The following is a 21,988-nucleotide window of genomic DNA, read 5'->3' as shown; positions in this document are numbered from 1 at the left end:
CGTGATCTTTGCTCTTTCTCTTTGCACATGATGCTCCCGTATTTGCACAAAGGGGGGAAAAAAAGGGTCTCGTGGGAGGAAAGGTACCTCAGTTTGTAGCCACGACTGTGATTAGTTTGGAATTCAATAACCAGTGTGAAATGTAGGCCTGCCTTGCACTGCCCCCTGGAGTCCTTTTCGGATGTTACCGTCATCAGCTGCAACTAATGGGAGTACGCTTGAAGGAGGAGGAGGAGGAGAAGTTTGGATTTAAACCCCACCTTTCTCTCCTGTAAGGAGACTCAAGGTGGTTTACAAACTCCTTTCCCTTCCTCTCCCCACAACAGACACCTGGTGAGGCAGGTGGGGCTGAGAGAGCTCAGACAGAACTGTGCCTAGCCCAGGGTCACCCAGCAGGAATGTAGGAGCAGAAACACATCTGGTCCACCAGATAAGTCTCTGCCACTCAGGTGGAGGAGCGGGGAATCAAATCTGGTTCTCCAGATTAGAATCCACCTGCTCTTAACCACTACACCACACTGGCCACACCACTGTCTATACGTGTGGTTAATGGGGTACCATTTATCATGAGTACACCATTTCTCTCCAAGCAACCCCTTGAAAATCCCAGAGGTGTCTTCATATGTCCCAACGGAGCATACCCATGGCAAATATGCACACTGCTCTGATTTACACGACATGGCGGCCCCCCACATTGAAAGGATTGTGGGTAGCAAACACTCCCCCTGTGCACGGTTGGTGGGCATTTGCTACGTGTGACCCCAATGCCTCAAAACCACTTTCACAACTGTTTGCAAGTGGATTTTGCCATTCCGCACAGCTTCAAAGAGCACTGAAAGCAGTTTGAAAAGTGCATTATTCTGCATGTGCGGAATGAGCCTTTGTGGATAATACGCAAACCGAGCACACCACACATGTTGCAATACGGATGTGGCAGGAAGGCCTGTGGTTTCAGCAGACAGCGCTTTGCTAATTCCTCTGGCAAAGAATTGGCAAAATTCCCACTAAGACGACAGAAAGAGAGGCAGAAGAGGGAAGGGTTGTATATTATAACCAGCCTGGTGGTTGTGGAAGAGAAGGGAAACAAATCCAGTTCACCAGATAAGAGTCTGCGGCTCGTGGGGAAAGCGGGGAATCAAACCCAGTTCTCCACATTAGAATCCACCACTCGTGGCCACTACATCATGCTGGCTTTCTGTTGGTTCCCTTCCAGCGACAGGGATCCTTCCACCTGGGCAGGAGTGTACTACCCAGGGGGACACATGGGGTCAAATGTCCCTGGGCTGCAACCATTCAGTCATTTGGGGGCAGAGGTGGGATCCAGCAGGTTCTCACAGGTTCCCGAGAGTAGGTTTCTAATTATTTGTGTGTGCCGAGAGGGGGTTACTAATTGGTGATTTTGCCACGTGATTTTTGCCTTAGTTACGCCCCTCCTCTCAGCAGTAGTGTGCAGAACTTGAAGCAGTCTAGCAGGAGGTGAACCGGCGTGCGTGGCAGCCTGCGCCTGCGTGCATCCGTTTCCCGCCCTAGGACCGGCGCAGCGGCTGCGTCCTTGCCACAGCCCTGCCCAGGAATGCCCCGCCCCAGAATGCCTGGCCACGCCCCGTCATGCCCCGCCCAGCCCCATTGGTGCTACGCCACAGTTTGAATCCCACCACCATGGGAACCTGTTACTAAAATTTTTGGATCCCACCACTGTTTGGGGGGGGGGGGAAATCACCCCCCACACTCTTCCTCCTTCCCCCCAGGTCCATACACAAACTTCAAGACCTGGTGCAAAAAAAGTTGTTTGGTCATAATGGGGGAGGGCAGCCACCCATACATTTTCCCTCGATGCGCCTCTGCACCTTGGTCTTATTCAACCTTCTCTTCTGAGGACACTCCCTTGTCCTTGAATGAAACAAACATCTGCACATCTAGTCAATGTTTTCAAACTTTTTTGTTTTTTTTAAACATTTCCTATCGCTCCACTTCTGCCCCCTTCACCTTGAGGCAAACAGGATGCTGAACCCACGGGAGGAAGTTCTCCTCCGCCTGTACCTCAGCTTCCTGTCTGCCCCTCACAATCTGCCTGAATTATTTTTTTTTTGTCAAGATTGTATTTTTTCCTCCCCCCCTTTCATGCAAAACAACCCCCTTTGGTTTGCCCCTCGCCCCAGCACACCCTTCCCCAGAAAAATAAAATTTAAAAAAACATAAGGCAGAAAATATAAACATAAAAATGAAAAGTACGGGCGTGCAGGGGAGAGGGTGTGGGTGGCGGGGGTCAGATACATTATTAAATTAACAGAGAACTTGTTAACGGCGGTCGGAAAGAAAAAAGAAATTCAATTTACACGAGATTCCACAGCACAGATATACACAGAAAATACAACTCTTATATTACAATTGTCTTGGAGGGCAGGAGTCTTGTGTGCCATATCTTAAAAGTCCAAGGGTGTATTGCCAATCCCCGGAATGAAGATTTCCCCCCTTTTAGTCTGAGCGTCCCAAAGCTCAAAATACCCCCTGCCCCCCCTTTAGAGGCCCCACCACAAATGTTTCACATTCTGCCAGGAGAGTTTCTGCCCACTGAGCCAGATATGCAATGTATCCATCTGGGAATAATTTCACCACCACGGTGGGGGTAGGACTGCCAATCTGCTAATAGGACTGATCACCGGACAACAGAAATCGATTCCCCTGGAGAAAATGACTGCTTTTGAGGGGAGACTCGACTGCATTGTAGTGCCAATGAGGTCTCTTCCCCGCCCCAAACACCACCTTCCTAGGTTCCTCCCCCCAAATCTCCACATACTTCCCAACTCCTAACTGGTGGGGCTCCCAGCTTCTCTTCTCCATCTTCAGAACTTTCCCACGCCATAAATCCAGATCTTTCTCCTTGGTGGGGGGTGGGGGGTGGGGCTGCATCTTGGAGGGGGGATTAAGAAAATCCCCAGCATGAAGATGGTGAGAAGAAAAGAAACAGGGAAAAGGCTGCAGCCTTCTAAGAGGGAGTTCCTTGTGTGTGCCAAAATGCAGCTGTTTCTGAGGTGGAGGCAGTGGCTATGTATAACAGGCATCCCCAATTCAGAGTTCTGGCTCCGTCCTCTTGATGTAGCGCTTCTCTCCTGACTTCCTATCCTGGGTTGGGAGCAAAACAGACTTATCTTCTTCCTGCCTTCCTGCCCTTGCTGAGAGAAGGCAAGGAGAAGGGGGCAAGGGGGGAGGGCGGTGCGGTTAGGGGTGGAAATGTTTTTTGAGCAGCAAATGCCCTTCCGGCAATCATGAGGTGAAATCAGGGTACGGTAGCAGCAATGCAAAAGTGCCAATGGAATATTTAGCACCCTTGGGATGGCGGGAGCCGAGGTGGGTTACCAGGGTAGGCAGGCCGGTTGGTCCAATCCGTGGCAACAGGAAGGCAAGGTTGGCACCCCCCCGCCCTGGACTCTTTGGGGAGAGGGGAGAGGGACGGACGTACCGGGCCGCGGTAGAGTGGGATGTCAGGGGTGTGTGTTTGTGTGTAATATTTTCATTCACATTCTTACGCCCCTGCCCAGAATAACAACAACAATAAATAGACACCAGAGTTGAAGCCCCAGTTCCCCTGCACAGTTAGGGAAGGAGCTCCCTCTCCAGCTTTAGTCCCTTGAGTTCATCCGGTGGCCACAAGCCATTGCTGCTAGGAGGACGGGGATTGTGGGGGGGGGGGGGGGGGAGAGAATGTGCTCTCTGGCTCTCTCCGACATTTCCATGTGCTCCCCCACATTCCTTCTCCGCGACAGCAGCAGCAGCAGCTCCCCACAGTCTGGTTCAGAGCACATGATGAGGAAGGTGGGGCAGCGGCGGGAGGCCTTCTGTCCGAGGCAGGGTGACCAGACACACCCAGGACATTGTCTGCACGGGAAGAAGGGGTGGAAGGGAGAGAGCAGAAAGAGAAAGGACAAGAATGAGCACGCGCATTGTTTGTCGTGAATCATAGAGTTGGGAGAGACGCCAAGGGCCATCAAGTCCGACCCTCTGCAATGCAGGAACACACAATCAAAGCACTCCTGTCAGGTGGCCATCCAGCCTCTCTTTTAAAACCTCCAAAGAAGGAGACTCCACTACACTCCGAGGTAATCCATTTCCCTGTCGAACAGCCCTTACCGTCAGGAAGTTTTTCCTGATGTTTAGGTGTAGTCTCTTTTCCTTCCCCTTGAACCCATTATTCCTGGTCCTAGTCTCCGGAGCTGCAGAAAGCAAGCTTGCTTCCTCATCAATATGACATCCCTTCAAATATCTAAACATGGCTATCATGTCACCTCTTCACTTTCTCTTAGTGGGAGGGTCTGGCTCAGTTCAGAGATTGGCCGATTATTCACTGGTGTTCTGCCCAAAGCTGAAGGGAGATTCTTTTCTGGGCACAGCTTTTTCCTCCCTCTCACACCCATTGTATGGCAGAGCCCATAATCTCCGCTGTTTGTGAGAGCAGGCAAAGAGCAACCTTTCCCCCTGCTCCACACACAAAAGATGACAGAAATGGCCCTGCGTTATTCTTTGCTTCGGGCTCCACCCCATCTCCCCTGCTCTACTTCCACCCTCCCCAAAAGGGCGTTTTGAAACTTTATTTCAACTTCAATAATTTTACCATATTAGATCCATCAAAATAAAGACAGATCTAATACAGGAACAAAATACCAAGGAATATTGAAATAACAAGCCTCTCTCCTCCTGCAGCAGCAGCAGCAAATAAGTGTGGGAGTGGGGAGAGAATATCAGTTCTGGGAAATGGTCCCCTTCCTCAGCAGAGTTTGGTCCAGGGAATTGCTTTGTTTCTTTCATTTTTGGGGAGGTGGGGGTGGGGGGAAGAATTATATAAACTGCACAATTAACATAAGGGCATCATCTATTACTTTGCATTTCATTCTGCAATTTCTGCTAAGGTTAAGAGGGTTGTTGTTCAGTGGGAACGTTAAGGAGCTCCATAGGGTCCTGTGCCCCACGAGACGATTGTCCTGTTTCACTGTGATTTAATTATTCGCCACCTTGATCATTTTGAGGAAAGGCGCCTCATTGTCAGCCATTACTTACAATGCCAAGCTCCTCCTACACGCAAGTCAAATTAATCTCTGCCACAACCGTTCCCAATATTACCAAGGTTAATGCTGTAAATTTAGAGGACAGTGTTTGGGCAGCATGGAGCTTGGGGAAAATGTGATGTTACTTCTGTGCGATGCTGAAGGAATCCCTGATAATCTCTGTGATAAAGACTAGGGAAGCCATTTTTTTCTTGAACTTCTCAATTTCTCAAGGTAGGAGACTGGGAGTGGCGGGTGGGCTGGGTCCAGGCAGCTGGGAATCTATTTCCAACAAGCAACAGATGAAGTTCACAAAGGATTCTTTCAGTCTCGATCGACTTTTCCTATCAATATGTACATATTCTATACCCTTTCTCTATCCTGGCCAACTTTAGGTCTAACTAGATATTGTTCCATGGAATGCCAGATTCCAATCCTGCTGAAATGCTTCTCTGTGGGGGGGGGATTGCTGAAGAACCCCTTTGAGATTTCTGGTTCTCACCTGTAAACGTCCCTTCTCCCAAGACTCCTACCCCTGACTTCCCGTTTTGGAGCAGGAGGGGCTTAGGAAAAATGGCCATAGAAAGAAAACATACATTGGTGTGAGAGGTACTTGGCCTGCAAAGAAGATGTATAGTTCTCCCCTGCAAATGCTGCCGTTGGTCTCTTCTACTCCCAATCACGCTCATGTTTAGTTTCAGAGAGTAAAGGGCTGAGAGGGGCATTTGCAGGAGAGAACTGGCAAATGGAGGGGGAAGGTTATGCGCCCAGCTCTACCTGTTCACCTTGCCTTGCAAATCCTTCCCGCTATTGGCATTAGGAGGGAAACACGAACTCAGAAAGCAGTTTCCCCTCAAAAACATCTCTGTCAACCCTTTCAATGGAAGCCACAGAGACAAGAGCCAACCCTTCCCTGCTTCTGGGCAGCAACCATGTGTGTTACCAGGGCTCAATCAACCACAAAGATCATGAGCTCATACTGACCTCCATTGGCTTGGCATTAACAGGAGTATGTTCGCACTGACATACTGTCTGCCCGTTGGCTACCTAATGAGTTCCCTGAGGAAGAGAGATAAGAGACAAAAAAAAGGTAAATAGAACGTAGCATGCAACTAAAGTCATGTAAAGTTATGCTGGAAGATGTAAAGTTATGCTGGTAGAGGAAACAAACTGCTTTGCTCTTCCCATCCCCTCCTTTGTGGTTGCAAACTGCCCCCCAAGATGACAGAAAGGGGGAAATATTTATCTACAGTGGAACCTCGGTTTTCACCAGTAATCCATCCGGCGACGCTTGGCGAAAAATGAAACTGGCAAAAACCGAAGCTACGCCGTCTGCGCATGCGCTATGCAAATGGCATAGCAAATTTACGCAAAAAGTGTAAACGGTGTAGCCAAAAACAGAGGCGCCCGGCAAAAACTGATGCAGAAAGTCAGCCGGGGGCGACCGGCGAAAACTAAAACCAGCGAAAACCGAAGGCGACGATTGCCGAGGTTCCACTGTATTTGTTGTGGCATTTATGTCCTGGCTTTCTGCCCTCACAAGGCCCGCAAATTAAAATCACTTTTTAAAAACCAACAATCACCACCAATAGTTTTATTTATTTTGTTTACGGCAACCTAGGGCCTCGGAGCCCGGTAAATCATGCTTTCTTGTAAAAAGAAAAGAAAGATGTTTGGGTTGTGTCATGCCCCTAGACGACAGCAATATCCCAGATGTATAAGATGTCAGAGACCCATAGCATTTCAAGTAATCAGGTTCCAACAGATTGCAGGAAAAAGGAGTCCAGATAGAGGACACCGTGAGAACACAGAAGAGGCACAAACAGAGCAGACTTTCTTAGAAACAATCAAGAAGGAATTGAGGCCTGCAAGCTCTTCAAGTGGTTTCAATCGCCAATTGTTTCAGCAACACAAGTATTCCTCATTAGTCAGACTTCCTGGGAGGAGTTAGAGTCCTAAATTTTCAATACTATTAAACCTTTTCTGAACTGTTGCTCATTTGTCTATGGGTCTTACATTCTGTTCTGGCTAAGCTCAAGGCACCTGTTATTTGTTCGCTTGGGGAACAGAACAGGTTGGGTCCAAATGATGTGAAGGGACCCAGAAGAAATCTTTGTCAGAGGCCCTTGGTGTCTCTTGGGAGCTCTGTTTCCCCTCAGTGGGGTGAACTTTTTTAGGCTCTTTCCAAGTAAAGGCCCTTCGAACTTCTCTTTCCAGATAGCAAACAGTGGTGATAGTTGTAAAATGTCAACATCCCGCTCTAATCCTCATTTCAACTAACTATTCAGTTGTTGTGGAAGACAATTCTGCACCTGCTCAGGAAAAAAAGGATATCAGTGAGCTTCTGAGGGAATTAGACTCCAAAACAAGTTCCTCCATTTTGTGGCAGATTCCCAAACACAGGCCCACTAGGTTTCGCACAATTCCTAACATACCCTCTGGCTGCATCTTACGAAGCTGCACCCCGGGTGAGGTAATGGAGGCCACGGAGGCTGTGCGGAAATTGGCCGGCAGCATCTCGGCTGAGTCGGGGCTAACACCACGGAGGTCCTTCTCCCGGAACATCTTCCGCCAAGATGGGGAACGGCTGAATGTCTTGGCACTGTCCTGAGAGGCAGGAATCAAAGAGCGTGTGAGCGAATAAGGTTGGAAGGCCTTGCGAAGCCAGAGATTTGAGGAGGAGGAGAAACTCACCTCATCCAGCCGCCGGTCTGTTCCCATGGAGATGAGGTTTCCAAATTCTTTTTCCAAGATCTGCCTAGCCTAAATGGAAACAGAGGAAGTTAGAAGGGTTTTGTTTTGGACTCCTTTCCTCCCACTTTGGTTCTTGCTACTCCAGAAGGCACAGCCCACTGTCACAGATAAATATAAGAGCAGGAGGCTACCCTGGGCTATGGATCAAAGTCATGACAAGAATCAAAAAGAGTCATTTGTGCTAAACATCTGGAGGGGTGTAAATTATTTTAAAAGAAAACAGAAAAAAGAAAACAGGGGGGGGGGAAGGGATTGTGTTTTTAAAGCAGATTCTTAACGGCGGTCCTCCTTGAGTTGTTTTGAGCACTTCTCCTTTTTCAGCTGAATTACACATTTGAAGCAAGCCTTTATTGGCATAGACAACAGTATGCATTAACATACAAACCACGTAACCCACTGGCAGCCAATTTAAGTTTGGTATTTCTTATTTATATAATAAGGAACAATGCTCATCACATACAATAATATAATTCACTGTTGTATCATCACATGAATTATTTTTCTCTTTTTTTCATTCAATAATCTAAACTAAACCTTTTCTCTTTTTTCATTCAATAGTCTTTTCAAAGGTGTATCCACATTCACATAAATCCAAGTTCTTGCAATTGATAACAAAGTTCAGTCATAAATATTGCAGTCTTCAATTCATTGCTGGCAGGAACGCATCACACGAAATTGCGCTCTTCGGTGCCTTCATCAGTGCCAATTTGCCATTTACTTGTACATGAGGTGTTCTATAGGTAATCTGTCAATGGATATTACATCATATCAATTCATAGCTCATTTCAATGTCTTATTGAATCCATCACTTATTAAACACATATATATACAATTATAACATACATATATACTGAAATGAGCAATTATTAAGCTCACTAATGTTATTAGTTCCACTTACAAACGCTTTCCAAGATTCAATAAGACATTGAAATGAGCTATGAATTGATATGATGTAATATCCATTGACAGATTACCTATAGAACACCTCATGTACAAGTAAATGGCAAATTGGCACTGATGAAGGCACCGAAGAGCGCAATTTCGTGCGATGCGTTCCTGCCAGCAATGAATTGAAGACTGCAATATTTATGACTGAACTTTGTTATCAATTGCAAGAACTTGGATTTATATGAATGTGGATACACCTTTGAAAGGACTATTGAATGAAAAAAGAGAAAAGGTTTAGTTTAGATTATTGAATGAAAAAAAGAGAAAAATAATTCATGTGATGATACAACAGTGAATTATATTATTGTATGTGATGAGCATTGTTCCTTATTATATAAATAAGAAATACCAAACTTAAATTGGCTGCCAGTGGGTTACGTGGTTTGTATGTTAATGCTTATTCAGATGTTACCTACATCTTTGTTACCTTTATAGACAACAGTACAACAATAATAAAAACGGATTAAAAAGCATATACAAAACAGGAAATAAATGTTAGGTCGAAGGAAATCTACTGGCGTTTGGTAATTTCCAGGAGAAAGTCTGCCACTATCATACAGAGAGAAGGATCAGGGTTGTCCAACAAGTAGTGTAATCTAATTAAATCGGGGAGATGGGGTAAATGTAACGGAGTAAGATTCACATACTTGGATCTGATTTCCTTGAATCTGAGACAGTGTAGTAATTGGTGGGCCGGAGATTCAACTGAGCCGTTGTTACATGGGCACAATCTTTTAGCCTTTTCTTGCTTATTAAATCTGCCATGCAACAAGGCAGAAGGCATAACATTAAACCTGGAGAGCATTATGGCTCTCCTTTGAACGGGGTTTATCAAGCAATACAGGTAGTGTGCCAAGTGGCCCCGTTCAAATGGGAGAGAAAAATACAGGGGGGAACACGTTTTCTTGGCTGCGGTGATTAGAGTAGAGAACTCTCTATCCAATAGTTGACATTTTAATTTCCTATAAGCTTCTGAATAGGACAAGGGGCAAAGTGAATCCACTGACAGTCCAATAGAGGCAAATAATGTTTTTATATATCCAAAGAGTTTCTTATGTGGAGTTTCCAGCCAAGTTTTTAGTCGGTTTGCTGATTTTTGTGTGTGTGTGATTATCATGAGGGCCAGCCCTCTGACAGAGAGATTTTAACACTGATAGTTTTGTTATTATTGTTGTTGTTAGTCTCACTGATTTGTATTATAATTATATAGATACTTCTGTAAGGTAGAGAATTAAAATTAGTTAAATTATTTTTAAAAAATAATAATATAAGAGTAAGACACTCAAAATGGTGACCTTTGGAAGAGACAGTTACAAAACTGACCCTGCTCGTGCAGGAAACCAGTTCGGAAAGAAGAATAATAATATAAGAGTAAGATCAGTTTGACAGTTCACTTTGGTACCATATTCGGGTTGTCTCCCTCCAGGAGGCACCTGAAGATCTTTTGCTACTACTACTGATCTCCAGATAACTGTGATCTGGAGAAAACGGCTGCTTTGGAGGATGGACTCGACGGCCTTATGCCCTGCTAATTATAAAAGGTCACCAATCACTGTGCTAGAAAGTGGACAAGGCGCCCTCTCTTGTCTTTCACGGAAGCACCAGACACAGTTCATTCCTTTCCCTCCTCCAGCATGGTGCAGTGGTTAAGAGCAGGTGAACTTTAATCTGGAGAACCGGGTTTGATTCCCCTCTCTGCCATTTGAGCTGTGGAGGCTTATCTGGTGAACCAGATTAGCTTGTGCACCCCAACACATGCCAGCTGGGTGACCTTGGGCGAGTCACAATTCTTTGGAGCTCCTTCACCCCACCCACCTCACAGGGTATTTGTTGTGGGGGCCGGGAGAGGGAAGGGAAAGGAGATTGTAAGCCCCTTTGAGTCTCCTTATGGGGGGGGGGGATATAAATCCAAACTATTCTTCCTCTCCCTCCCTGACCTCCTGGGTTCTCTCTCTTTCTCCCCACCTTGATCCATCTTCCCCATGACAGATCCTGACCTGTGTGTTCTGGGTAGGGATCTGAAGCAGCAGGGCCAAGTCGTTGCAGTCAAAGGTGTCGTCCAGGGCGAGGAGAGCCCCGTGCACCCCGCTCTCCACCAGGTTGTTGGCAAACTCTTTCAGCCCGATCATCTGCACCCAGCACATGACGCGTTCGTTGGACCAGACCATTACATCTAGAGCGGGAGAAAGAGGAAACAGAGGTCTGCATGGTCCCCTCCAGGCGATGGCCTATGCTGCTGTTTCAATGATGTCTTCATCTCCCTAAATCACAGTTGGTTTTTTTGGGGGGGGGCAGAGGGGGCCTCAGAGGGTTCCTTTGGTCCACACCCACCTTTGATTTGGTTCTGACTCTCTTCCCGTCTTCGTTCCAGTTCTTTCCGGTCATAGTTAAGACGCTTCAGGCACATTATCCCGTAATGGAGGCTCACCCTGAGGCAGATACAAGAAGAAGGTATACCTCGTTGGGAGGTAGCTCAGTGATGGAACACATGCTTTCGTTTCCTATGTTCAGTCCCAGCTACCGGCAGTTAAAAACGCTCCATTGCCTGAGACCCTGGAGAACGGCTGCCAGTCAGGGTAGACAATACCAACCCAGGACCAGTGATCTGACTCAGCCAAAGGCAGCTTCAATAATTCATATGTGCACTGGTTAAAAGAATGAGCTGTGAGCCAGGGGTCAATTCTCACCCCTGCCACAAGCTCACGATGCAAACGAACGGTGCAATTCCAAGGATACTTACTCCAGTCTAAGCTCACTGAAATGAATGGGTTTTTCGACTGGAGTAAGTCCTCTTAGGACTGCCCTGTTTGTCAAGTTAATTTTTATTTTCTCACTCTAAGCATCTTTTTCTTCTTCATCTACAATACAAGGAAAGTAAAAACTCTGGTCTACCATACTGGGCAAGCTTTGGACAGATCCCTGAGATAATGCACATGAAGCACTTTGAATACGCCAATGCATTATGAGGATGATTATTCTTTATTAGCTTGCTGTGGGTTTTCCGGGGTGCGTAGCCGTGGTCTGGTAGATCTTGTTCCTAACCTTTTGCCTGCATCTGTGGCTGGCATCTTCAGAGGTGTATCACAGAGAGAAGTCTGTTATACACTGTGACCGGTCTGTGTTATACTGGACACAGTGTTATAACAGACTTCCCTCTGTGATACACCTCTGAAGACGCCGGCCACAGATGCAGGCGAAACGTTAGAAACAAGATCTACCAGACCACGGCCACACAGCCCGGAAAACCCACAACAACTAGTTGAAACTGGTTGTGAAAGCCTTTGACAGTGCATTCTTTATTAGATTTATGGCTTATTAGATATGGTTCAATATTGCTCAAGTTATTTTTCTTTTCATTTAATATTATTATTATAGGGGGAGGGGGGACGAGATCGGGATCTATTCTTTATCTTTCTATGTATGTGTTATTTAGATGTGTAAAATAAATAACAATTCTCAGAAAAAAAATATTGCTCAAGTTACAGCTGACCACTGCCTCTCCTCCCAAGATGATGGAGCATCCATCAGGTCAGGTAAACGGCAACAATATCCCTTTGGTATTTTCAGAAGGCTGATACAGCCAGATATTTACTCGAAGCATGCCCAGGAAGGAGTACAAAAATCAAATAAAACTTCCTGAAATGGTTGGATAGCACACGATGGGGCGCTAACCTTTTTTTCTTTTCACCTAATCTGAAATTATAGTATTTTCCCCCATCACTGCAGAGAAGAAAACACCCACAAAGACATAATAGATACAAAATCATCCATCATTTGGTCACATTCCAATATTACTAAGAAATAGATGCAGACGGGCAGATAAAGAGTGGACTATGGAGAGGGTCGTTGAAGAATCTCTAGGAGACCCTGAGGGGCTTCAGAAAGCTTTTGCCAGCCAGCCAATGGTCTTCCCTCCCTCCCACAGAAGCCGTTCTGTCTGAAAGCAGAAAGAGTGTGCTTGAGATGGATTGCATCCCTCGGGGGCACCTGTAATATACTCAGACTTCCGCTTTCAACTTCAGTCTGAATCGGAGACATTATTTCATCGAGGGTGAAGTGGATGGGGGCTGGGGCTACATTGCTCACCGCAAAGATCAAGGGCTCAGGGAATCTCCGACAGAGTTCTGAGCAGTCTCCCAAAAACTACATTTCCCAGAATCCCTTGTGGGGCGTCGGCAAAAGCAGAACAGGTAATCACTTCTGCAACTGAGTCATGCGTCATGTGTAAAACAAACAAAGGTCACAGTCTGTTCAAACTCTTCTTCCTCCCTGGCCCTCACCGGTGAAAGCTGTCTACCATCTTAAGCTGCCCCCGCAGTTCCTTCTTATTGAGATGGTCCAGCATCCGGGCATCGACCAGGGATTCCATGAAGTAGCTGCGGTACTGAGGCAAACCCAGGCTCGGCAGCCAGTCGTTCCCTACCCACTCGTGGTTCATGTCACCATAAGCCAAGATCTGCACAAACAGAGGAAGAAAGACACTGTGTGTCACAGACAGAAGCAAAGGTGAAGGACTTGCTCCAGGGTGTTCTCTCTCCATTCCTTGCTCCTACCACTGTTGGGCTTTCCCTGTTGTGCCACAGTCTGCCTCTGAATATGTGTGAAGACCCTGTCTAACCCAATAGAACATAGTCTTTGGTTTGTTGCGCCTACTTTGATTCACTCTGTCATGAAGCTCACCGCATGAACCAGATAGCCAGAAAGTTGTACCACTTACAGTACCAGACAAGGTTCTGGGAGAATCTAGTTTCACTGACATATCTAGGAGGGGGAAAGGGGGGGCAGACGACCCAGGCACCATTTGGCTGGGTCACGTGTGGGGGACATATTGGCCCTCCCTGCCCCAGCCCTGGGACAAGCTCCCCCCTTCTGCACAGTCCTACAAAAAAAAAAAAACCCAACACATTTTTCCTCCTCCGAGTGACACCAGCCAGCAATGCACCGGGGGTGGGGTTAAGGCCAGGGATGGCATGGAAATATATCCAGTTCACCAGATAAGAATCCACTGATCATGTGGAGGAGTGAGGAATCAAACCCAGTTCTCCACATCCAGAGTCCACCTGCTCTTTATCACCACACCACACTGATCCCCAGAATGTGCTGTGAGGTACAGCAGACCATGGAAACCTGGCTAAGCTAAGATCACTCAGTGAGCTTGATGGCTGCCATGAGTCTTAAATCATAGAATCATAGAGTTGGAAGCCCACACCCCCTGCCATGCAGGAGCACACAATCAAAGCACTCCTGACATATGATCATCCAGGCTGTTTACAAAACTCCAAAGAAAGAGACTCCATTGCTCTTTCAGGCAGTGAATTCCACTGTCGAACAGCCTCGACAGATGTATTGTATTGGCACGTATTGGCACCAAACTTTCAGGGTATCATTAGGAGTCTGTCCTGATGATAGCCCCCAGGTTTGGTGCATTTTGGTTCAGGGGGGGCAAAAGTTATGGACCCCCCAAAAGGGGTGCCCCTACACCCCATGACTTAGCTGCATTGCTGTCAATGGGGAATTTCTGGTGGAGGGCTGTGGGGTGCACATTTCTGAAGGTACAGTCACAAAACTTTCAGGTTATCTTCAGGAGAGTCTTTGGATGACACCATCCAGGTTTGGGGGACTTTGCTTCAGGGGGTTCAATTCTATGGGACCCAAAAAGGGTAGGGTCCATCTCCCACTGCCTCCTGAAGCAAAGTCAATATCCTTTTTGAATTGTGGTGCCCAGAACAGAACACAGTGCTCTAGGTGTTCAGTAATAATACTCTAATTGTTATACCACACTGGTAGTCACATGATATCTTGGATCTTATTCTACATTATCCTGTACTATGAAACTCTTGTAGAAGAGCAAACACCCACATCAGTGCATTCACTGGAAATGTATGTAACCGCTTTTGTACCACATCCCACCACACCCAGGCCCAGATGGTCTCCTTGTCCTGTAGACCTAGGAAGCACATGAAGAATAGGCCAATAGCCAGAGCATAATGAGACAGAAAACAAATGACTCAGACAGGATGCAAACAAGCACTATAGATTTCTTTCTCTACCCCGACCCTCCCATCTTTGATTAAAAGGCAAAGAAATCAAATAAACCTGGGCTTGTATTCATACCATCTGTGGGTACAAACCTCCACCCAGGACAGCCTCAAATAAATTACAGGAATCACAGGGACTATTTTTCAATCTAAAGAAGCTTCTCCGGTCTGCAGTGTTTGCATTAGTTCTGCCTTGGGACCAAAAATCAGTAAGATCTACCCCAGTGATGGCGAACCTATGGCACGGGTGCCAGAGGTGGCACTCAGAGCCCTCTCTGTGGGCACGCACAAACAGGGGGAAATCGCCCCCCCCCCCTCACACAGACATCTAGGTTGGCCTGGGCCACTGGGCTCGATTATTAGCATTAAACCTAAGACCTAGTTTTGGGGAAGCAGTATAGCTAACCCTGTTAAGCGCTGTTAAACCCCACTGATTTTCATGTGAAAAACTAAAGCACAATCCTTTACCTGGGAGTAAGCTCAGTTGCTGGCAACGTGGCTTGCTTCTGAGTAAACCCTCCTAGGGTCGTGATTCACCCGTTCGAAGAGTTGCATGGTTGCTTCAAAGCAAAGCCACCTTCTACTACCAAACTTACTTCCGAGTAACACACGCCTCAGAGCCAACCATTTGTTCTAAACTAAAACCTCAGTATTCAGGTTAAATTGCCATGTTGGCACTTTGCGATAAATAAGTGGGTTTTGGGTTGCAATTTGGGCACTCGGTCTCAAAAAGGTTCGCCATCACTGTCCAGTGGGTGACACATCTCTCATTCCGCACACTGCAGATTTTCACTAAACTCTTGGCATGCTTGGATGGAGGATGCACACCGTCCAAGATATGGCTACATGACAAACCGATGAGGCTGCTTATTATATATCAAACAGACATCAACACCCCGCCCCGCAACAGGGATAAAAAAAATCTGCAAGAGGAGGTGAGCCAGAGATCAGGTACAGACGTTTGCAAACGCAAGTGAAAACCAAGATGCTGGGGAAAATTATGATTTTTTTTAAAAAAGAAGGGATTAAATAAAATAAATTTTAGAATGCCACAATCTCATTAGACACTGATTTATTTGGTACAGAGTTGCCAACTTCTAAATTGGTTCCTCAGTCTTACCTGCCCCCTGCTGTATGAAATAAAAATGAACACCCCCTCTTCCACAAATGCGCGCACATGTGCGCGCACACACACACACACACACACACAAAGGCATGCAGGGAAAGAGAAAGCCACAGTATGCACCCCGCCCATACCTGCTCCCAGCTGATTTCCTTTGTCTCCTGGGTACAGGTTAAATGTGAAGCAGAAAGGAAAACAGAAAGGGAGGATTAGAGAAACATTGTTCACCCAGCTGCTAATAGTGGCAAGGGAAAAACAGCAGTGTTCATGTTGCTATAAGAGATTTACAAATCTCTAGTCTTCAGTGTTAAATCAAATTGACAGCACCAAAGAATCAAAAGCGTTCTCCTTCGAAAAATCAAGGGGTTAAAACAGAAATCAGAAAAAGGTTGCCAGAGAAATTCCTTACTTTAGAGGACATTAATCCCTCAACCTATTTTCTCGACTTCCAGAACAGCAAAGCCCCAGATAGCGCAATTACTGTTTCTTGTTTCACATTCCCGAAAGGGTCACCTTGTTATGAAATTTCAGACTGAAAATTCCATAGACAGTACCAGGATTAATGATTCCAGTCTTCCTGGACAGAAATAGTAAGTCAGAATTCTTTTCCCAAAGGCCCTCTATATACCCTTACGCACGTTAAAGAAGTACGGATCCCCGTTTTATAAACAAACAGGGTCGATCAAGAGTACCAACTTGCAGGGAGAACAGCTATCAAGCTTCCATCTTTGGATCTTCCTATGTGCACGTCAATACGCTCATAAAAATATGCACTGGCAATTGAAAGGGGATATCTCGGAAACTGACACAAGTGGAGAAAGCAACGAGTGTGTCATCAACACACACAGTTGCATCACTTACTGGCTTTGTTGTGGCCGTCAGAGATTCCATCTCTTCATGCGTCATCCACACGTTTCCAGTAGACTGGCCGGGGAAGCAATGGAAATGAAAGATGGTTATCAATATTTCAAAACATCCCAGCCTCGCATCCTTGAAGGAGTGCCTCTCTCTGTGTGAACCTGTGCAGCTGTTCGAAAGAACACATGGCACTACAGACCAGAGGCGTAGCTGGGCCAAACTGCGCCCGGTGCGCAATCTATATTTTTCGCCCCTCTGGCCCCACCGCAGCGCCCCCATTCCCACACTTACTTTAGTTCCTTTCCTTTTCCTAGAACTTTTTCAGGCTGAAAAACAGCCTGATGGGAACTATACTTCCCAGAAGACCTTGTGAGCCTCAAGGTCTCCTGGGAACTGTAGTTCCTCAGGCCGTTTTTAGCCTGTATTGTGAACAGGCATTTTTTCCAGCCTGAAAAAGTTCTGAGAAAAGGAAAGGAACTAAGGTAAGTGTAAGAAGGGGATTGGGGGGCACCACGCGGGGTGGGGCGGGAGGAAGGGGGGCCTGGTGGCGATTTTCCACGCCCCCAGGCATGCAACCGGTGCACAGTGCACCTCCTGTCCCCTTGCAGCTCCGCCACTGCTGCAGACCACTGTTTTAAGAAGATGAGTAATGCCTATTCTGGCAGGAAGTGGACTCTCCCCTACCTGACCCTTTTAACTGGAGATGTCGGGCACTGAACCTGGGATCTCTGGCATGCAAAGTAGATGTTTTGCCATTGAGCCACAGCCCCAAGGGCAGTTAGCTTCTTCAGTTCATTGGTCCATTTTGTTGAACTAGGCTTTTTTTTCGATATGCCATATGCCGTAGAGTCGCAACCGACTCATGGCAAACCACCTTCCAGAGGGTGTTTCCGGCATGAGATGACCGTTGTTCCACATAGCATCTCTAGCCTTCTGTGGCAGTCTCCCATTCAAATATCTGGCTTCGTTCCCAAGCCCTTATGAGTTCAGGCCAAACAGGGCTAACTAGGCTGTTTGAACCAGACCATACCCTGTTCAGGATAAAGATGACAGGGGATACGTGAATTCATCCACCATTTCCTGCACCGTCTTTGTTCTAGAATGCTCTGCTTGGGCCCTAGTACCTTGGGGACAGAACTAGGTAGGCACTAGTTCCAATCAATCATCAGCCTAGAAATTCTCAGCAGTACTTCTACTTGGGTCAATAAGTACAGTTGTTGCCGGGACGCACAGCTTTTCAGTGGCTGCCCCAGGACTCTTGGATGGGCTTGCTGAGAATGCAAGAAAGACCCGCCCCCCCCCCCCCCCCACCACCACCACTCGCACAGATTTCACAGGCTCCATACTGTGGAGCTTTTCCTGTGTGCTTCCGGCAGCCCGTGAGTTGGAGGTTACGGTTTGCTTCCTTTTGTAAATATTTCTGTTGACGTGAGATTGTATTTCATTTGTTTTAAAATCTGACATAAGCAACTTTTAGTTCCTTTGACTTGGAGAAAAATGGGATATAAATATTTCAAAAAAACAAACAATGATAAATGGACGGAGTAGATTTGCAAAGGTTATCTACAGGGAACTGTGTTTTTTGTTTTTATTTTTGGTGTTTAGGCTGTATTCATCTTTTGTTGAAGCTGTTCTATATCACCTTGTTACCTGCCATGGAGACAGGTGAGCTTATAAATATTTTTGCTCAATAAACACACAGAAACTTAAGTAAGCATTCTTGGCTACTTCAGACCCAGGTGGGGGGCAACGGCAGAAGCAGGTCTTTGGCTTACCGTGCGGGACGTGGCTGGGGCGGAGGGACTGGTGAGCGAAACCATCTCTTGAATGGCAAGGCGCAGCTTGAGCCGGTGCAAGGGGTTGCTGATGCCAATTTCCCGCTGGATTTCCGTGTCCGACAGGTTGGCCATTATGGCACCGCTCTTGACATTGGCACGGCAGGCAGCTACATACCAGGCTGGCATGCCAACCCATAGCTGATAGAGAGAATAAGGGGTAAAGAATGAGGTTAAGAAGACATTGTTGGGTTTGCCAGCTCTGGGGAAAACAGAACCTCTCTCTGTTTGTTTCTTAGTTTGCTTCATTTGAGAGCCTTGCAAATTAAGCTTCTGGTTCCCATTCTGGCAAATTTCTCTTTTAAAAAAATTAAAAACCAGTAGACCTACTGAGCGAAATAAATCGTTATTAAATATTTTGCTGCAGATTCCAGGAAATTTAAAAGTACAATCCTAAACAGAGTTATACTTCTCTAAGCCCACTGAAATCAATGGACAAAAATGGAGCCCTTTCCGCACAAATCTACTAAAAGGTTTGTAAAACGTTTTCAGCCCCCCCCTTTTGTCCACATTATGTGTTTCCCCCCCCCCTTTTTGTTTGCTGATGAACTGATGCTTCATTGCTTCACCTCATGCTGTGATTCTGTGCCTCTTATATTTGATGTACCCGGTAGACTCGATTACCCCCAAAATAAAATAAAATATTCTAACAAACAGGTGAGGGGGAACAGAGAGTGAGCTCACAAAATGGTGCTGAGGAAGAAATTCAGGGGCAGCAGAGAGACTTGTAAAACGTTTTAAAGAGAAATGCGAAGCAGGTGAAAGTGTTTCGAAAACGTTTCAGCCTCAAGAATTGGTTGAAAAGGGGATTGAATTAAAACATTTTGAGGCTGGAAATAACGTGTTTGAGGGTAAAAACAATGTGGAACTCCACGAGGAAAATGTCTTATTTCTTGCCTCAAAACGTTCTGAATGAATTGTGTGGAGCAGCCCAGGGTCTAATTCTGCTTAGAATAAGGCTGCACAGGACCGTACTGTGAGAACCAATCCAAGTTTGTCACCACACAATGTGTAAAATGGTGTTCAGCTGAGTTCTTAACGAGATTCTTCTCTGACAAGAGTTGTGCCACTTTCTTCGCCTGGCCTAGCTGAAATGCACATCCCGCTTTGTCAGTCCTACCTCACAGGTTCATTCATCCTTCCACCCCAAATCCAAATCCTTTATTAGGCATAAAACCGGAGTGTGTCATGAATTCCAAATACAATAAAAAGATCATTATTGCACAACTTGCAGTACACAGAGTAAAAATGTAGCAACAGCTTCAGAGATTTCAGCATTACAGTTATTTAGAAGCTTAGCCATTTTTATCTTATCAGAAAGGAGCGTAAATCCTGTTGGTAATACAGTTCTCAAATCAGTTCTGATGTTGTTGTCTTTTGAACAGTGAAGCAGAATATGAGAAAGTGAATCAGTTGTATTAGGACAGAAACGACAGCAACGCTCATTTTGTGGGATATTAGAGAAGCGACCTTGAAGATGTACTGACGGAAAAGAGTTACACCTTGCTCTAGTCATGACCCATCTGCAATTGTCATTAACGAGATGTTCCAGGTATATAGCAGGGCTAGATTTCTGAGGGATAATCCCAAAGAATATTGGAGAGCAAGAGCTTTGCGCCTTGCTCAGGAGAAATTGATATTCTTGATCGAATAATCTAGACTTTAAGCGATGGTAAATCTCCGGAGCGGTGAGCATTTGTAGGGCCTCCCAAGAGAAGCCCAAGGAAAAGATCTTTTTTTTCAATATGTAGCCACCATTTCGAAAGCTGAAGCTCTCTCATTTCTAACTGGGACAAACCCTTCCACCCCTATTACCTCCAGCCACGACACAACGGTGGGCCCATCCCAGGCGGCGAAAGGCAAACCTTGCCGGCAGGCCTCTTCCAATAACTCGTGCCTGTGGAGAAACGGAAGCAAACTCAGATGGAAAGAAGGGAGAGGATCTGAAAATCTGTCATGCTGGTTATGAATGGGGATGCTGAAAACATGGTAATTATTTATTTTCAAACAAAGGGGTGTAATTAAATGTGCAAGGAAGAGTCAAATGACAGGCCTCGAGTTATGTTGGAGATAGCCCATCTGGATTAAATGCCAAATGGAGAGAGAGAAGAAGAAAGAAGAGTTTTGGATTTATATCCCACTTTTCTCTCCTGTAAGGAGACTCAAGGTGGCTTACAAGCTCCTTTCCCTTCCTCTCTCCACAACAGACACCTTGTGAGGTAGGTGGGGCTGAGAGAGTTCTGAGAGAACTGTGGCTAGCCCAAGGTCACCCAGCAGGAATGTGGGAGTGCAGAAACACATCTGGTTCACCAGATAAGCCTCTGCCACTCAGGTGGAGGAGTGGGGAATCAAACCCAGTACTCCAGATTAGAATCTACCTGCACTTGACCACTACACCATGATGAAGAGATGGACGCTGGTCATAAAAGCCCTGAAATGAAGGCCAGGAGCCAAATGACCTGTTTGGGGGAGCTTGGGGATATGTCCCACAAGGGCAGGATTCCTAACTCTGATCTTAGGGGGTGGGGTTCACCTAAGCAGGCAGAAGGCTTATAAAGGTGGAATATTCATTTGGTCTTTGCCCAAGTACTTTGCCCAGATGTTATGACCTTTGCTCGGATCCAATCTCCTCTGCAAAGGGGCAGTAGGTAATGCATTCATGAATCAATGTTAACATTTGTTTGGGAGAGAATAAACACTGCTTTTCACTTGCAGCATCAGCTATCAGAGGCGTATCTAGGGAAAATGTAGCCCGGTGCAAAATCTGAGTGTTCTGCCTCCCATCGCGATCGCCCTCCCCCTACCAGGTCCTGAAGTCAGTGTATGGACCCAAGTGAAAGGAGGAGGGGTGTGGGGGCGATTTTCTGCCCCCACATGACTAAATGGCAGCAGCCCGGTGACATTTGACCCCATATGTCTCCCTGAGTGGTACGCCCCTGTCAGCCATTGCTGATTATTTTAATTTTTTTGTTCTGGTAATAGCATAATGATAAAATTTTTAAGAAATGTGAGGTGGTTTTAGCTACAAAATGGAAAACGGTTCTTAATTTCCTCCCTCACAAAGCTCCTAGAATTGATAATTAATGATTCATTCAGAAATGCTGTGCCTAGATGCAACAGCACAGGAATCGACTGTCTGCGCTATACAACTTGGTGCAGGTTATATTAATCATCACAAATGAAGTCTGCAAAGAAAACGGAAAGAGGAGAACACTGAAATACACCAGATTGGCAATAATGTCATCTGAATTCTTATTAAAACCTGAATGGAGTGAACTTTTGAGAATTCCAATGTAACAGGCTAATGGGAAAGCAACCAGTCAGTCCATGAGCCAAACTGGGGTTTGAGCCTAGGTCTTAAGATCCAAGTCTAAGAAACTTCAGTCCCTTCCG

General features: G+C 46.1%; 1 protein-coding gene across 10 annotated transcripts in view; it reads right to left on the bottom strand.

Moving 5' to 3' along the window:
- Window positions 1-1,920: 1,920 nt before the first annotated feature.
- Window positions 1,921-21,988, bottom strand: part of PPFIA3 (PTPRF interacting protein alpha 3) — a 70,653-nt gene continuing 50,585 nt past the window's right edge. For 9 of the 10 annotated variants that reach the window (XM_048517307.1, XM_048517311.1, XM_048517308.1 and 6 more), the window contains exons 20-30: window positions 20,411-20,492; window positions 18,536-18,736; window positions 16,764-16,826; window positions 16,037-16,063; window positions 13,022-13,197; window positions 11,073-11,170; window positions 10,739-10,914; window positions 7,734-7,802; window positions 7,475-7,646; window positions 6,024-6,098; window positions 1,921-3,876 (exon numbers count right to left, since the gene is read on the bottom strand). In XM_048517307.1, the coding sequence (XP_048373264.1) occupies window positions 6,040-6,098; window positions 7,475-7,646; window positions 7,734-7,802; window positions 10,739-10,914; window positions 11,073-11,170; window positions 13,022-13,197; window positions 16,037-16,063; window positions 16,764-16,826; window positions 18,536-18,736; window positions 20,411-20,492 (1,123 nt within the window). In that variant the 3' untranslated portion in view covers window positions 1,921-3,876; window positions 6,024-6,039. The remainder of the gene's footprint in view (window positions 3,877-6,023; window positions 6,099-7,474; window positions 7,647-7,733; window positions 7,803-10,738; window positions 10,915-11,072; window positions 11,171-13,021; window positions 13,198-16,036; window positions 16,064-16,763; window positions 16,827-18,535; window positions 18,737-20,410; window positions 20,493-21,988) is intronic. The other variant, XM_048517312.1, reaches the window with a different exon arrangement.

Source organism: Sphaerodactylus townsendi, linkage group LG15 (genome assembly GCF_021028975.2).
Source record: "Sphaerodactylus townsendi isolate TG3544 linkage group LG15, MPM_Stown_v2.3, whole genome shotgun sequence".
In the NCBI taxonomy this organism is placed as follows: Eukaryota; Metazoa; Chordata; class Lepidosauria; order Squamata; family Sphaerodactylidae; genus Sphaerodactylus; species Sphaerodactylus townsendi.
This window is presented reverse-complemented; position numbering and strand designations above follow the sequence as displayed.